Raw genomic sequence first — 17792 nt, 5'->3', positions numbered from 1 at the left:
TTGGAAACAGGGTCTCCTAAGCCAGCGCGCGTGGCTGGCTTCGAACCTGCGCGATCCTCCTGTCTCCGCCTCCCAAGCGCGGGGATTACAAGCATGCGCCACCACGCCCAGCTCAACAGCAGTTTTAAAAACATGTTCTGGGAGGGGGATGGAGGTTTTCAGTGCTGTGTGCCTGTATGTTTCAATCGCTCTGAACCTCAGTATGATGCACAATTACAATGCACCTATTAACGCATATAAAACAAAAGGAAAAATATCTTATTTTCTTACAGTATTTAAGAATATATATTGACTATGACCTCAGCTCTCTATAAGAATTCAGGTAAAGCACCGCTTTTCTTTTCTTTTTTCTTATCTTGCCCGCTATTAAAAACTGCATCTTGTAATCTCAGAGAAATGTATCTTTCAAAAGATGATTCCCTGAGCTTTTCACTTGTAAAATCTTTTCCCAGGCTTTCTGGTTGACATGCATTTGGCCAATATTTTCTTACATGATATTAATTACATGGTGTCTGTCTGATGGCTTGTAAGAGCCCAGTATTGTTTGTACTTACAGTTAGTTCCTTTGTCCCTTTGAGATGCCGATTCTGAGCTATTTCAAGGACTCTACTCCAGTCACTCACTTTATTCAAATGAAGCTCCAGTCCCTGATTTATTGTCTCTTCTTCTTCTTCTTCTTCTTTTTTAACCAGCTTTGAATTAATTGGTCCCAAGTGCCGTCCTTAGCTGAATCAATCCTTCAGTATTAGTAACACACACTAACTGACGATGGCACCGACTCTTTCCTTTGGAGCTTTTGTTTTTGTAAAAATATGGAGCCTGCAGATATACTGTTAGCTCCTAGAACGGCAGATGGAAGGTCTCTAACCTTATTACAACTTAAATTTCTCATATATACTTCTACTTTGCTCTCTGGTCCGTATGTTTATTATTGAGCAATAGCAGCACTCTTTCTCCCCTCTCTTGCTCAGAATCTGTGAATGCAAGCTTCTCTGATTTGTTTTCTCCTTAGTAGGCCTGAGGTCTTCCAGATGGTCTTGGGCAGGCTAATGTTACTTGTTAGTCTTTTTGACACTCTCTCATGTCATCTGTTTTGAAGGGAAAGAATTTGTGACCTACTGAGTACAATAAATAATGCAGCAAACATTAGAATCAGAGACAGCAAGAGAGAAGGAAAATTCCATGAGACAAAAATATCCTTAGGAAATTTCAGTGTTTTCCTACAGCAATGACACAGGACGTATACTCTATGCAGAATACTACGTGAAGGGTCTCAAGACTAAGGATGCCTATTATTTTCTAGGCAATGCACCAAATTAGTTATCTTGCAAAGCTTCTGATATTTTTATGAAAAAAAGACTTTTGCCTATTGATGTTTTATAATTTAAATCAAGATGCAAGGGAGAAAACCCTTTTGTTTGGGCAGGATTCCAATGCGGGGAGAAAATTCCAGAGCAGGCAAAGACCAAGCAAATCTTAGGAAAGTATAGGAAATCGGGAAATGTCAAGAATTGGAGGTGGCTAATGTCAGGAGGGGTTGGGGGACAAAGCCCGCACAGGGTACATAGAAGACTAGAAAGCTAAGTTAAAGCCTTGAATCACTTATCAAGAGTAAGTTTTGGAACTCTTGTCTTCTGAGGCATTCAGACACCATTGTGGGCTAGAAGGAAAAGAGAAATAGGACCAGGTGTGTAGACGTTTGGCCTCAGGAGAAAGGAAAGATGTAGGAGAAAAGGACCAAAGTGAGGGGGACTAATTATGTGCCTGTTTGAATCAAGAATCAGAATTTCAACCAGCCAAGGCAGCAGGGAGATGAGGAATTGTGAGATTTCATTATTTCTGCATGTAAGTCCTGTCTGCCCTATTGCAATGAGTTGGAGGTGATGCTTTCTTGGGGATTGTTCTGGTATGATGATTTACAGGAAGAAAAGCATTTTCTTTCTATTTTAAAAATACAGTATTCTATAAACTAATATGTGGAGGCTAGTGAAACACATATGAGTTTGAGTTTTCTAATCTGGATAGTGAGGAAGATGGCGACCACATTAAACGAGGTGGAGAGATTTGGGGTTAGAACAATGGCTTTCAGTCTTTATGTGCTGAGCTTGAAATACTTACGGGGTCTTCTGACGGGTCCTTAGCATTTACAATGAGGTGCCGATGTATTTAGGAAACATCCCGATATATCTACTTGACTGGAATTACTTGAAGCAGATGTCATTTGCTCTGGTAAAACTATCTTCCAGTCATCTTTCGGGGAATTGAGAACCGTGGAGTGGAAAGTGAAGTGTTACTTGATGAGTTCACTTAGGATGAGAGGTGGGTGGTCAGCCACACCAGAAGCTCATTGTTTTGGCCCACTTATTCTGTTGCTGTGACCCAAACACTTGACAAGAACAACTTAGAGGAGAAAAGATTTATTTAGCTCATGGTTTTAGAAGTCTCAAAAGTTGCAGTCCATGGTTAGTGGGCTCCAGGGCAGAAGCCACAGTGGAAGGGCTTGAGGGCATGGCAGTGGAAAACCTGCTCTTCATGGTGGTCAGGAAAGTGAGAGGCAGAGAACAGGGGCCCAAAGATATATATAGTCCACCAGGCCCCAGCCCTAGTGACCCTTTGAACCCTGCTGCATTGGGGACGTGCCTTAAACACCCGAGATTCTGGGTAGACATGCCAGACCCAAACCACAGCACGGAGGGTCTCAATAGGTTTGCAGAACTGTTAGGTGTTGGAAAGATGACAGAGTCTAACCTTCTTGTTCTGCAAGCGAACACCGTATCTCTTTACTAGAGCATAATGTTTCACATAGCTTTTATGTGTGCACATATTATATACCTTATTGCATGTGTATCTATTTCCATAGCAGCACAATTCACAAATTGCCAAAGTATGGAGCCAGCCAAGATGTCTAACCACCGATGAATGGATTACAAAATGATGGGACATGTACACAATGGAATTTTACTCAGCCAGAAAGAAGAGCAAACTTATGTCATTTGCAGGGAAATGGATGGAACTGGAGAGCACTGTGCTAAGTGAGATTAGTCAGTCACAAAAAGTAAAAAACTGGATGCTCTTCCTGATATGTGGAAGCTAGGGAGAAAATGGTCATAGGAGAAACTCTAGACAAAAAAGAAGAAACCATAGATGAGCAAATAAGGTGACCTAACTGAGAGGAATGGGAGGGGGGGAGAAGAAAATTCCCTAATGTACACGATGTACATTAACAAACATATCAAAGTCAATCACCAAGCCAAAGATGAGAAGAAGGGAGAAGGAAGGAAATGGAGTGGGGATCGGGAAAGGGCTAATTGAGTGATGTGTGCATGTATGCCTCTACCATCTTGTACTCCATTAAGTTGTATGAATACAATGTACCAATTAATAGAAAAAATAAAAATATTATATATTTTAATATAGTAAGACCTTTCATCTTTAATTTACAATTATAAACTCTTTTGGCTCCATAGTCCAAATTGAAACATTTAAATCATGAAGTTAGAGAAAATTTTAAAGATTTTAAATGTTGCTACTAAATATTTATATCTTTTAATTGCCAACTCAGAATCATTCTTTAGATCTCAAATCTTGAACACAAACTTAAACCACACTTAGATGAATCGCAGAGTAGTAGAAATACTTAAATTCTTGTGGAACTCATCCTGATTACCTGAGCTATCTTGGATAATCGAAAGGAAAAATTCAGGGGTGGACCCTGATTTGTATTACTAAAAACTCATAATATTTTTCAAAGCATCCTCCATAAACTCCCAACAGCACCACAATCCAGTGAAGTAGAATTCAGCATTAGCCATGTTTACACAAGTGCAGTTCTTCTAATAGAAAAAGTTGTTCCAATTCTGAAATAGTGGAAGATAAATTGCCATTAATTTACTTCTTCTGATTCATCAGTTTCTGTGTATTGCAAAATATTTTCTTCCATGACTTTCCTCAGCATGTGTACTGCAGAAGGCTGCATCTTGGAAATGAAAGTTTTTCCTTAATACCTTTTCCTAAGATTAGTAGGATATTAGTCTGCTGCCTCCACATTTTCAGGGAGAGATGCCTGCTAAATGCAAAAATTTTCTGAGTCATCCTGATATCTGAAAAAGCGCAAACTCGGTCAACATGGAAGCTTATGCTAAAAAATCACATTTCTGGTTGCTTTTTTGGGATGTTTTCTATTGGATAAAATATTCCTTTAAAAATGTTCACCTAAAGTTCCTTTCACAAATTTCTTCTGAAGTCTCTTTTAAATTGTAAACAACAACAACAACAACAACAACAACAACTGCAGGGTAGCTGTTTATATCATTAATCACTTTCAAGTGGTTCCCTCCTCTGATTGCAGTCCAACCAAAGGGGATCCTAATGTACAACCATTAAGATTCATCCCCAGGACTCTGTGTCTCGGGACCAGGACGGCAGCTGGCTCACCCTTCGCTTTCCAGTGCTTCTACCACTCCAGCATCTTCACTCAGCATCGTGTCCTTCTGTGACACACTCTCTTCTCATTTTTTCTGCTGTCCTAACCTTTGGCTCGTGAGTCCCCTGTCCACTCTGTCCCTGGCCATTAGCGTTAGAGAGCCCAATGATGAGGCGGAGGGGCGACCAACGCTTTGGTCTCTCAATGCCCTCACTGTTTCCACAGTCTCTTTGTGCAACCTAGCGTCCCACGTGCACGACCAGATCATGCATCTTGGTTCTTCCGATCACTCAAACTGCTTTCCTGCGAAATCTCGAATTCCAGGATTTCACCAACCATGCTATATTCTTGCACATTTCAGTGTCTGCTCTGTCTTCATTTTGATCACCAGTCCTTCAATCGTGGACCTTCTCTGCCTCAGTTTCCTTCCTTGTTCCCCATTCTCACGCTTCTGTCTGCATTGTTGCTTTCTTCTAGAATTCCCCCCTACTCTTTTCTCTGGCTAACTTCTTTGCTTGTTCTTTATGTTTCAACTTAGGCATGGCTTCTTCTTTTCCTTCATTCTGAGGATGGGTCACATAGTCCTCCCCTGAATGCTCAAAGTATTTTATGCCTATTATCATAATGAACTTACTGAATTTTAATGATGAAAAGCACCATATCTGGAATCATCCCTGTAATCCATATAGCTTAGTTTTTTGGATAATACTTGGTATGAAACTTAAAAATGTTAATACCTATGAAAGTTTTTGAGCAGAGTCTGGCTTTTAGAAAACCTTCAATAAAAGCATGTACCCATAATATCTTGAACGTGCCCTACTTTATTACCCAGGGGAGGATATTGGTTCCTCTTGTCCTCAAGACTCTCCCAGAACCCGGAGGAGCAGGTGTTCAGTAAGCATTGGCCAAGTGTGGGGACCTTGGTTATGATTGCCATCATGGTCAGAAAAGGGAGCTAGGGAAGTCAAACTATTCTACCTCAGCACATTTCTCTTCCTTTTCCCACACCTTTGTTTGGGGAACCCTCTCTCAGCAGAAACTCTGAATACAAGCACATATCCACAACTGTTAACAATGGACATGGGTCTAGAACCGAACCTGGGTTTTCTGATATCTGCTTCAGTAGGTTTTTTTTTTTTTTTTTTGATGGTACTGGGGTTCCTGGGAACCCTTCTACCTCTGGGTTACACTCCCAGACCTATTTTTATATTTTTATTTGGAAACAGGGTCTCTTAAGCCAGCATGGCTGGTTTCAAAACTGCACGATCTTCCTGTCTCCGCCTCCCAAGCGTGGGGATTACAAGCGTGCGCCACCACGCCCGGCTTCAGTAGATTTTTTAAAATCAGTATCCCTGGGTCATCTCAAAAATACCACGAGATAAGCTAACAAAGCAGCAACAAGAAGGTCTGATTTGCAAAGGGCCTTACTCCATGGCCTGTGTTCTCCTCTGCACCTCAACCTACTTTCCTCAGCCTTTCCAGGTGTGGTGATGGTGGGTCTCATCCCCATCTCCTGAGGTGCCTCCCGCCTTCAGCCCATCTCTTTCTTTCCTGTATCTCCAACCTCCTCTTCTCTACTGTATACTTAATATATACACATGCTCAAGTCACTACCATCTTAAAACAATGAGAACAATAAATAAAAGCACCTTCCCTTGATCTCCAAGTCTGTTTCTACTTACCTCAGTCACTGCTTACTTAACATTTTATGTATTTTATTTGATATTTTATTTTATGTTTTCAGTGCTGATAATGGAACCCAGGACCTGCACATACTGGGCAAGCTCTCTACCACTGAGCCACATCCCCGGCCTTTACCTTTCTGGACAGTGACCTTTCCATGTTAAACTGATGGCCACTGGTTTATGTCCTGGTTGTCGTGACCTCTCAGCAGTTATCGAGCGCTTGTTTATTCTTGAACATTCTTTTTCAGTTGGTCTGTGGGGGTGCCACTACCTTCCTGCTTCTCTGTCAGTCTTCTGCCTGAGAGTTTTCCCATTCCCTGCCCTTGAATGGGGTTTTCATTCCTGCCCATCTCTCTTCCTTTTCCCGCACCTTTGTTTGGGGTGCCCTCACCCATGCTGAGGGTGCCACCTTCTAATTTCCTGCTACTTCTCTAAGTGATGATGGCTTCTAAGCCACATTCCTTGAGGCCTCATCACTGGGCTCCATCAGCACCCTTGAGACTGGTCCACCTGTTTAGATACTCCTGTGGCTGATAGAGGCTCCAGCTCAAATACCCAGGATGTAGTTTGCATTTCACCCTCAGATGCCACACTCCTTTGTGAAAGGGGTCCCACCTTCATGGCATCAGAAGCAGAAACATTAGCTTAAGTACAGCTCCTTCTCTTCCAGTTAAGCATCATGGTTATGTGTTAAAAATACGGGGAACTGCTGCGCACTGTGGTGTATGTCTATAATCCCAGTACAGGGGAAGCTGAGACAGGAGGATAATAGGTATGAGGACAGCATACAGTACCTGAGCTTGTACCTTGTTTCAAAATAAAAATCAAAATAGGCCTGGGGTGTATTTCAGTGGTACAATGCCCTGGGTTCAATTTCCAGTACCACACACACACACACACACACACACACACACACAATCAATCGGTTCTCAGGCATCTCTCATATCTATGACCCTTCATTGCTGTCCTCCTCTCTCCATTCTTTCTTTTACTTTAACAGATGCCCCTTTGCTTCTTGTCTTATGCTCTGTCTTTTGCTTCTTGTGCAATGGTTTGGATATGATTTCTCCGCCTAAAGTTCATGTGTTGGAAGCCTCACTTTCAGTGGAAGTGGGAGATTGTGGAACCTTTAAGAGGCGTGGCCTGATGGGAGGTTCATAGGTCATTGGGGCTGAGCCCTCAGGAGGAATGCTGGTCTTCGGGGTGAGTTCTCTGAAATCACTTGTCAGAAGAGCCTGGCCCCTGAGCTGCTCTCTAGCTACATGATTCCTCACTCCTGCCTGTGTGATGACCACTGCAGCCTTCCCTGAGGTGACAGCCACGAGGGGCCTTCACAGGAGCCTGAGCCATGTGGTGTGGACTTTCAGCATCTCAAACTGTGAACTAAATCATCCCTTATTAAGTCAGCCTGCCCTGGGAATTTCAGTACAGTGACACAAGATGGACTAATACATTTGGCTTCCCATCTTTTTCTAGAGAATGCAAATCTGATCACCCTCTGCCTCAGCTTGCCAAGCCAACTGCTTTGCGCACAGAATGCTGGACCCTCAGCCCTGCTCCGGAGCTCTACCTTGGCCCCTCTGCACCTGTATGCTCCTGAGTGCTTGGGCTCAGTCCCTGGTGTTGTCACTCCTTTGGAGTTATCCTGAAATACCTTTCTTTTGTGATTCCTGTTCTTTCCTCACCTTCTTTACCTTACTGACTCCTGCTCATCCATCAAAATTTAATTACAGCACCACTTTTCCCTGGGAAGCGCTGCTTGTCACTCTGTTCAGGTTGAATGTTCCCCTTGGCATTCTCTGCCACTCTCTCCCTGCTGGGGGAGGCAGAGTGCACTAATGTTCACACCAGTGGCTCTGGGTCAGACAGACAGCAGCTCTGTAAGTCCTAGGCAAGTGCCCTGACCAAGCAGTTCCCTCACCCCGTGCCTCAGTGTCCTCAATTGTAAAACATAGGTACAAATGGCAGTGCTCATTTCAGGGGATGGTTAGGAGAAAGATGACTCATGTCATGTGCCTGGAACCAGACAGGAGACTTAATAGTGTGAATAAAGCTGAGCTACTGTGTTATTATCATAGCCATGCGTCTGCTTGTCTGATTTTCAAAACAAAGAGACAGATCTTTGAGGGAAAGAAACCATGCTTGATGTTCCTGTTCCTTTAGTGCCCAGCCTAAGACCCAGACCGGAGAAGACATTCAAGAAACACTTGGTGAACGAAGAAATAAACATTAAGAGTAAGTCCTTGGGACATAAATGTTGCCTTTAAAGTATGCTAACAAGTAAGGAAGATTGGCCTAATTTTATCTTGTGTGTTTTTCCACTCGCACAGGAGATGTGATGGCATCTCATTAACTTACTGTACACACACCCACTGTTTCTCGAGTCAAGAATCTTCTGCTCCTGACAGAAGGGCACGATGTAGTTAATTAATGGGACTGTTATTCTAGAAAGCACTGTGTGGGCATGCACTGTGACAGAACCCCTTTGAGACACACGCAGAGAAACATAATCTGAATTCCTATCAGAAAGAGATCAGAAAGCCTAACAGACTCAAGGGGAAAAGGAGAGACAGTTTACAAACGTCTGACCCCAGATATTGCCTTTCCTGAACCTTCTAGAAGGAAGCCACTGCTAGGGAAACATGTTGAAGGAGAAGGTTGAGCACAGTGGGTATCGCATCTTAGAGGTCTCCTTACCCCTTCCCCCAGAGTCCTGACAGGGGAGTCAGAATGAATACCGTGGCCAATGAGGCAGCGGCAAGTCTCACCCGCCATTTTTTCTTCATGTTTCTTATGGAGGAAATTGAAAACAAAAGACAAAGCCTATAGAAGCACCCCAAAATATTAGGCTAAGAGGACATGCGAGGCCAGGTCTCAGACAGGTCCGCTTCGAGGACTTTTGACCCCTGTGCAGACGTATGCCCTTTGCTCAGGCTCAAAGTTGCTGTATCCTAGAGTGGACATGCTGAGTGCCATGGTTTTCACTAGAGAGGAACAGCTGCCTCTATGGTATAGATATTTACCAGGGTCATCTCACCCCCAACTCTCTTCTTTTCTCCCAATTTCTTTGTTCTTGTCCTTTTTCTTCACTCCCCTGCTAAGAACTGCTTTTCAGATATTCTTTAAGATATCCAGTCCCTTTTTCAGATGACATCATGATGTCCTGTCTACCCAAATTCAAATTCTTAACAAAACACCACAACACTGATATAATCTCTCTTTCTTCTCTCTCTCTCTCTCTCTCTCTCTCTCTCTCTCTCTCTCTCTGCCTCAAAAACTTGTTTGAAATCTGCAGCACACATCAAAGAGCTTAAATCTGTGTTTTTCTTAGTTGAAATTCTGATCAGCTCAAATAAACTCTCTTTGTTTCTTAATCAATTTGTGCCTCAGTTTCTCTTAGTGGTAGATGTCTTTCTGGAAAATCCACTTCTTATTTACCTCAAGAAAATTTCTCTCAACCACAGAAACCCGCCTCTCTATGTCCCCCCAACTAAGATCCCCCTAAACCCTGAGCCATATAATGCTGGGTGTCTGGTATACACCATTTGGGGATATGAAAAAGGTATTTTCACTTTTAGTGGTCATTAGCAGGTACAGGAGATTCCAAAAGAGTCCAGCCTCAGATATGTTTCTTGAATGTCCAAGGTGAACTATATGAAAAAAAAAAAAAGTTATACGACAAGGCTGAAATTCACTGTGTACCAGAGTTGTCACACCGTGGAAAGACCTGGAAAGACTTTGAAAACGTATCTGAAGTGTGGGGAGTGGTGGTGCATGCCTGTAATCCCAGTACTTGGGAGGCAGGGGCAGGAGGATGACAGGTTTGATACCAGACTCATCAAGGAGTGAGACTCTTAGAAACTTAGCAAGACCCTGTTTCCAAATTAAAAAAAAAAAATGTAATGGTCTTGGGGTATAGCTCAGAGGTAGAATCCTTCTGGGTTAAATTCCCAGGAAAACACACATGCACACACACACACACACACACACACACACACACACACACACATCCCCAAATGAAAACATATCTGAATTTTCTTAATCAGAATCAAGTTTGATTCTTTGAGGCAGGTGCTGAATAGAAACACCCTCTCTCTTCTCTTGGTTTGGTTTTGTCTCCACTTGGGCATGATTTTATGAAACATGATATAAAACCAATATGGAGGATCCAGATAATTTTGTAAAAACTTATAGAATTATTTAAATATGAGATGGTCAGTATTTTGTTTTGGCCCACAATCCCTATTTTTAGAAATAGAGACATTTCTATAATGCAATCCAACACATGTAGAAGTCAAGAGATAGTATGATTCATTGAATTATCACTTGGGGAAGCGAAAAATCCCTTTTTAATAACTGTGATCCATAATTCAATAAAGAGGAATTTTTAATAAATAATTAGTAAGTTAATTTTAATTCTAGGGCCAGAATATCCACAGTCTCCCTCTCTGTCAAATTTGTCTTCATTCAGATCTGGAATAATTACCATGGGAAGGTGATTATAGCATCCACTGGAGTTGGAAATGCAACACTCCATGAAAATCTACACCTATCACCAGAAAAACTGGCATGAACTACTAACATTCCCACTTTACAGCACAGACCATTGAGATGCAAAGAGTCCACAATTTGCCCCAAATTTGTATTTGAACCTGAGAATGCTAAGTTCTGTGCTCTTCTGCTATATCATAGTCTACTATTTAAAAAAAAAAGTCAATGGGATTTTAGCAGAAGGGTATGTATCCAAGATTCTATTTTTAAATTCATAATCATAACTGTAAAAAGAGAAATACATTTCATCAGGTAATACTGGGAAATGGATCACTCTGGGACCAGGCCCAGTAGAACAGGCACTCAGATAAAGGGAACTAATAACCACCTGAAAAGAGGTTATGCTATGTCCATGCCCAGCAGGAGGCTGGGATTTTTGTAAATGGGCTGGGTAGGCTGTGATGTTGCAGACACTGACTTGTCTTAACAGCTGGGAGATGCTTGTCTCAGTATCTATGGGTGGTAAATTCCTAAAGCAGAACCTAGGCCCTAAGTAGGGCAAGAATTGTACCTCTCAGATGCAGCAAACGTGCTCCTACTATAGAAAACAGACTTTTTGGGGGGGTCTATGGATGTGAGACCAGCTGAGTTGAGCTGAGCTAAACAGTAGCTGGTCTGTGTTTACCTCTGTTCATTTCTGTATCCCTGGCTAAATAAATTCAGAATCTCCTCTTTTACAGGGGTATGTGGGTGCCCCTTTTGGAAAATGGCACGCTCAGCATTTTCTCACATAACTGGTCTCTGATGCTGCTCGGTCACACAGATGTTATTTATTATTCCTCTTTTTCTTAGTGTCATCCCTCCTCCATCTGTTCCTCAGATCACTTTACATACACCTCTATCTATTTCTGTCCTATCTCTTTGGAAAAGAGCCACATCAGAAAAGAATCCCACATCCATGTTCTACCCCACATCAATAGGGTGGCACAATCTCTCTCATCCTGAGGACTGGTTTGGGTATCTCTCCTGCACCTGTTTTCTTGGGGCATCCCAAGGATGGGCTTCAGTTTATGTCCACCTTCCAGTTCTGTTCCTGGAACTAGAACCATTCATGTTCCAGCCACATGGTGCTCTATAATCTGGGCTAGGACCAGCCTCACGCGACAGAGTGGGATGCTCACGAGTTGACAGGAACTGACACTCACATTTCAGCTCCAGCTTGATGAAGTCTGTGTTCCCCAGATTTTCAAGAAATACTCCCCGGGGGATCAATGTCTTGAAGTAGAAGGAAATGTCAGCGCTGGTTTCCCCTTGGAAAGTAGAGAAGTGTAGATAGGATGATGGGTTTGGGAAAGAGGCGGCATTCCAGTAATTCCCTGTGGGGAGAAAAGAGAAAAAACAGGTTAATTGACACCTTCATTAGAGTGATTATCTAAAAGATACTCATTTCTTGGGTTTAATCAGCCTGCATTGGCAATAGCTTTGTTTCCTTTCATCCTGTTGAACAAATTTGCACTAAGTACCCACGAACACATCTTTGACTTTCTAAAAGTTACATGGGCATATAAAATACATACAAATTTATATGCATTAATAAAATATCAGTATAGATGATTTATGTACAATATTTATTTTATTTATATAAAATATTTTTATTTTGATATCTGGAGCTTCCACCAAGATATGCCTGGAGGGACTTTTGGGAGTAAATTCTAAGAGAGATCAAAATCGAGAGAAGCCCCTGGTGCTGCTGTGTGCGTGTGTGTGTGTGTAGGCTATTCTGAAAGTGTCTATGTGTTGGTGGCTTTATTTTTTGGTACTGGAGATGCAACTCAGGGGCATTCTATACCTGAGCCCTTTTGAAATTTTGAAATAAGGTCTCGCTAGGTTGATGAGAGTTGTGCTAAGTTGCTGAGGCTGGCCTTCAACCTATGATCTTCCAGTTTCAGCCCCCTGAGTGCTAGGACTGCAGATATCTACCAGCACAACTGGGTGGGCTGGTGGCTTTGATCAGAAGCAAGAATTTGGGCTAGAGCTAAGGAAAATGGGGTTGTGGGTTGTCTGCTTTTGCTTCTCATTCCCCTTTGCCTTGGGTAGCTGGTGCCTGCTCCCAGGTCAGGGTTTCTCAGATACCTAGAGCAGTGCTTCAGGACACAAGTGGGAGACTGGAAGTCCTGCAGGAATGAGGAGCTGGGAGAGAGAGTGAGAAGTGGCCAGGCTAAGCAAGGGCAGCTTCTTCACCTCTTCTGTTCTAAGCCCCAGAAGTGAGTTGCCCCCAAATAGAGCATCTGTTCCTTCAGCAGCTCCTCCCTGGGTACTCCCAGAGCAGCTCTGACCTGGGGGGCTCTTTGTAGGTGGAGAGTGATGAGCTGAGCCCACCCCACTGTCAGGTGTGCATGGAGGGGGGGTACCTGCAGAGGAAAGGGTAGAGCAGGTAACAGGAAGAGTGGAGTCCTAGCCTCTACCCTGACACAAATGTACCCTCTGTCCATTGTCTGCTAGAGTGGCTGGTATCCCCAGGGGAAGAGCAATTCACAGGAGAAAATGAAAACACCAAACTGGATTACTCAAGATTCCATTAAGACAGATAGACCAAGAACTTAATACGAGACTTGACTTGGCTCTCAACTTCATCTCCAGGAGAGAAATTCTTTTATACATGTATATATTTTTGAATATATTTCCCATCACAAGTTAAGACTAAAACACATGGGTATGTTTTAAACCATCTGCCAAAGGCATTAACTTTAATGCTAAATTTGAAAATGTTTTAAACAATATTTGCTGTAACTTTCCCCCAAAGAGCACAATGAATCAACTAAGTTCCCTTCATTAGTTTCTCTATATACACACACTACATTTTTCCTTTCTTTTATGACAATTTTGTACATATGTAATATTAATCTCAACTAAGATTCTTAATAGAACAACTTTGTGTTGGTCCTGCTGTACTTGAGCCATAATTTTAAATTAAATGTATAATAATGCTGGATACTATTAAAACATCTTATTTAATTAATGCTACTTTTTGGTTTTAGAGATATGTAAGATATCATGACATAGAGATACATGTAGGGAGTGTTTAAAGCTAAACATATATAGATGAGCACATTAAAGTTTTACTGAGTTTAGTTGAGCCTTAGGGATGCCTGAATGAGTAGAATCAGACTCAAGAGGGTTAGTGGCTTCTAGAAGGGGAGGGCAACAGAAGAAGCAAAGTATTTGTGGAATTAAGACAAAAAAGATAGGTCAATTCCTGGGTATCCATAGGGAATCAGTTCTAGAACCCTTGGCAGATATCAAAACTCATGTCTTTTACTCCTAGGATAAAATGTGGAGATATTTGCAGTGGCCTATGCATATCTGCCTGCAAACATTAAATCATCCCTAGATCACTTATGATACCTCATATGATGTAAGCGCTATGAAAAAAGTTGTTATACTACATTTAGAGAATAATAACAAGAACAATGTTTGTATATATTCAGTATAGATGCAATTAGAAATCTATCTGCACTTGCTGGATCCATGACCCTTGGATGTAGAGGGCTGTCTTTGATTAGTTAATGTGGAAAGTCCCTGGTGAGAGGTTAGTTGGTGGTTTCTGGTTGGTTAAGTTTGAATTTTGTTTTATTATTCACACTGAATTGGGTTTGGCTCGTTATGACTTTCTATATTTCAGCTAGCATGTTGAATTTATGGACATAAAGTTGTTCATGCTATTTCTGTAGGCTCTGAAGTTATTTTAGCTTAATGGTCTCCCTATTAATTATTTTAGTAGGCAATACATAACCAGTAATCTGTGCAAAATACATGTGTAAGTGTCTCAATTAAGGTAAAAAGGGCAATGTTGGGGGCTGTAGGGGTTGGAGAGACTTCCTTAATGTGTCCCAGATCAAAAACTTTTCCGTTGTGCCCCCCCCCTCTTTCTCTCTCTTACTCACTGCAAAATCATAACTTTCAGGAGGAAAAATAGACTAGCTTCTTTTTGAGAAGAAGAATACTGTATATGTTGGGTAGGATTATACAAGAAAAGAAAGACTTCACTGTCCTTGGAGTTGCTATCACCTTAAGCCTTCCTTCTGGGTCAACATCTGGCTTCCTGTACAACAAGAGAAGTGCAGGCTTACCCTTGCCAGCTGCCTGAGGGACTCTTGAGAAAACCTAAAGAAAAAAAGCAACTCTCTAGCTCCTCAGAGAGTCCCAAAGCTGGGAGGGAATGAGAGCAAGTCGTTTGGGGCCAGAAGAACTCCGCACTGGGCGAGAACCCTTTAACAACCTCAGAGGCTTTAGTGATCAAAGTCCCTAGGCAACCTTCAGCCTTAAGCAAAGCAATTCTGTCTCTTTAGGTTGGATCCCCAGGATGGGAATGTAATTAACATTTTAAAGTATCAATCCAATCAAGTACAGTCTTATTTTCTGAGGTGGTGATATATTAACAGAAGGGCAGTTGTCTAAAGTGATTCTAGAAAAAGGAAAGCTAAAAGTAAAATATGTCAGTATTTATTTGAGGTCCAGCTCTGGTTATTCAGATGGAAATATCCCCAGAGAGGAGAGGGCTGTTCAATCAGTTGTTCTAGTTTGATGAAACATCTCTACAGACCACAATTCCATTAGTTCTAATTCTATGCTCACTAAGCAACTTCAATCTAATTTGGTCTCTTGAATGGTCTTATTCACAGGAAAATCCTGCTTTGTATAAATGGTGTTTACCAGTATCCTGGAAATGCTGGGATTATTACAGGCCACCTTTGAATTTCCCCAAATCTCTGGGTAAATTGATTAAATTCAGAATTTTTGACCAGCCACTCTATTCTGGGTTGAACTGGTGGCATCAAAGTTGAGGTGTCTTTTGTAGAGCTAATCAAGGAGACCCACTGGGGCACAGGCTAAGGATATCAGAACTTCCATTTATGTTTATATTCAAAAGCTCATCCTCTCAAATGTCGATCTTGGTTACACTTTATAATATATTACAATATAGGAACTGAATGGCTCCTAGATAGAATTTGTAACTAAATGTGTTCAGCTATGCAGACTTAAAGGCTTTTAATTAGTGTAGAAAGAAAGAAGATGATAGCTGGGTGTGGTGATGCCTGTCTATATTCCCAGTCTTTGAGAGGTTGAAACAGCAGGATGGTAGGTTCTAGGCCAGCGTTCGCAATTTAGTGACACCCTGTTTTAAAAAAAATAGGCTGGGGTATAGCTTAGGCAGAGAATGCCCTTGGGTTCAATACCTAGCACAAAAGAAGAAGGAGGAGGAGGAGGAGGAGGAGGAGGAGGAGGAGCAGGAGGAGCAGGAGGAGGAAGAAGAGCAGGAGGAGGAGGAAGAGGAGGAGGAGGAAGAGCAGGAGGAGCAGGAGGAGGAAGAAGAGCAGGAGGAGGAGGAAGAGAAGGAGAAGGAGAAGGAGAAGAAGAAGAAGAAGAAGAGGAGGAGGAGGAGGAGGAGGAGGAGGAGGAGGAGGAGAGGAGGAGGAGGAGGAGGAGGAGGAGGAGGAGGAAGAGGAAGATTGGATGTTGCCACTCCAGACCTGAGGGACCCTCATTCAGAAGAGTCTGCTACCCAGACACTGGGACTTTTTGTTTTCAATAAAATAATGTGAGAGCTTTCTCCAGTGCACATCATACTTCACAATGCAGGGAGCTTGCAGTGCTATTACTGTTGGTTTGTTTTGTGCCCAACTGTCCATGAGTGCTGAGAAAGCTGGGATAAAACCATGTCATTCTATAACTTTTAGCCTCAGAGCCTCCTCAGTGCTCAATAAACAATTGTTAAATAAGTAAATAAGTGACTAGTTGTGCTTCTCACTTAGAGCCAATGTTACTTCACGCGCAAAGTCCTCAACTGGACAAAACACCGCTTCATGGTACAGCCTGACTATCGTGGACCCGAGTATTGAAGTAGATATTAATAAAAGCCAATGCTGCTTTACTGCCTATGGATAACTGGACCCTGCTTCTCCAAGCACGCCATAATTTTCTTCATCCATGACTTTATTTCTATTATTCCCTATGACCTCATTGAACAATGCCATACATTTGTGAGACTGATGGTCTCATAACCTTAAGGTTATTGAAATAGCTGCAATTTGGACTTGCAATCAAGGGTAGTGCTATGGAGGGTAAAGCATACTGGAAGAGAATACCAAGTTGGAAATAAGAGATTCCCTGTTTTGCAAAGAGAGCCAGAACAGGTGGCAGAGCCCGGGCCAGTGTGGACAGGCAGAAGGTGGCAAGGCTGGAGAGAGAGAGAGAGAGAGAAGGTGAGATATAGATAACAAAGACTGCCTGAGACTGGAAGGATCAGTCAACAGTAACAGAAGAACAAGTTAAGTTGGAAAGGTCAGGGACCCCTGGCTGGAGCAGCAGTTTTTAGAAGCTTGGCAAATGGTTGGGATGACATAAAATGCTCTTCAAGCTTATAAATGAGCCAATCATGTGAGAAGTCTTAAATACACCCTGGGCAAGGCCAGGCTTATCTCCTCTGGTATGAGGGACCAGGGAGGTGCTTCCAGCTGAGTGTCAGAGAGTGGGCTGGGACAGCAAACGAGACATGGCTGCTATTCTGTATTGCTGCAAAGCTCAGTTGGTCTTTAGTACAAGACGCAGTATCAGATGTTCATCCGAATTTTTTAACAGCCTTTTTCTTTAATCTGACCAATGGTTATATGGTATGGGATTCCAACTTCAGAGTTTCTAAGGATATTTTCTGATAAGCAACATTTAATTTTAAGCCTAATTTTCATTTCTTACATGGAAGCATTACATGGACATAGTTCTAAGAGTCTAATGATGCCAGCAAAATTCACTTCCCTACTCCACTCCCCACCCCAAATAACTCCTTAGAGATAATCTGTTCTAAGACCTTTAAATATTTTAGCTATACCCCTATATTTAAAGATCCTTCTGCAGATATTGATACTATATTGATACTTTACAGCTTTAATTTATTGATTTTCCTGTAAGAAAGATGAAGATTTAGCATGTTTTAATCCTTGTCCCCCTCCTCCCTCTTTTTGATAGTCTATCCCCAAAAGCAAAATCACAGATTTGGGTAATATTTTAGTTCAGTATTTAATTTTTAGGGACTAAAGTGAATCAGGGAGTAAAATCAAATTATATTTTCTTTTTAAAATATAATAATTCTTATTACAATTATTTTATAGTAATATATAATTATTTAATTAAAATAA

The 17792-nt window shown here is 41.9% G+C and overlaps 1 protein-coding gene across 1 annotated transcript in view; it reads right to left on the bottom strand.

Annotated features, from left to right (window-relative positions):
• Positions 1 to 17792, bottom strand: part of CNTNAP2 (contactin associated protein 2) — a gene marked incomplete at both ends in the record, with an annotated part of 1557236 nt that overhangs the window by 250571 nt on the left and 1288873 nt on the right. The window contains one exon of the mRNA XM_080701281.1: positions 11805 to 11975. Coding sequence (XP_080557407.1) covers positions 11805 to 11975 — 171 coding nt within the window. The remainder of the gene's footprint in view (positions 1 to 11804; positions 11976 to 17792) is intronic.

The sequence above is a fragment of the Muscardinus avellanarius genome, assembly GCF_963383645.1.
Source record: "Muscardinus avellanarius genome assembly, chromosome: 9".
NCBI lineage: Eukaryota > Metazoa > Chordata > Mammalia > Rodentia > Gliridae > Muscardinus > Muscardinus avellanarius.
Note: the sequence above shows the minus strand (reverse complement) of the source record. Positions and strands in the feature narration are given on the sequence as shown.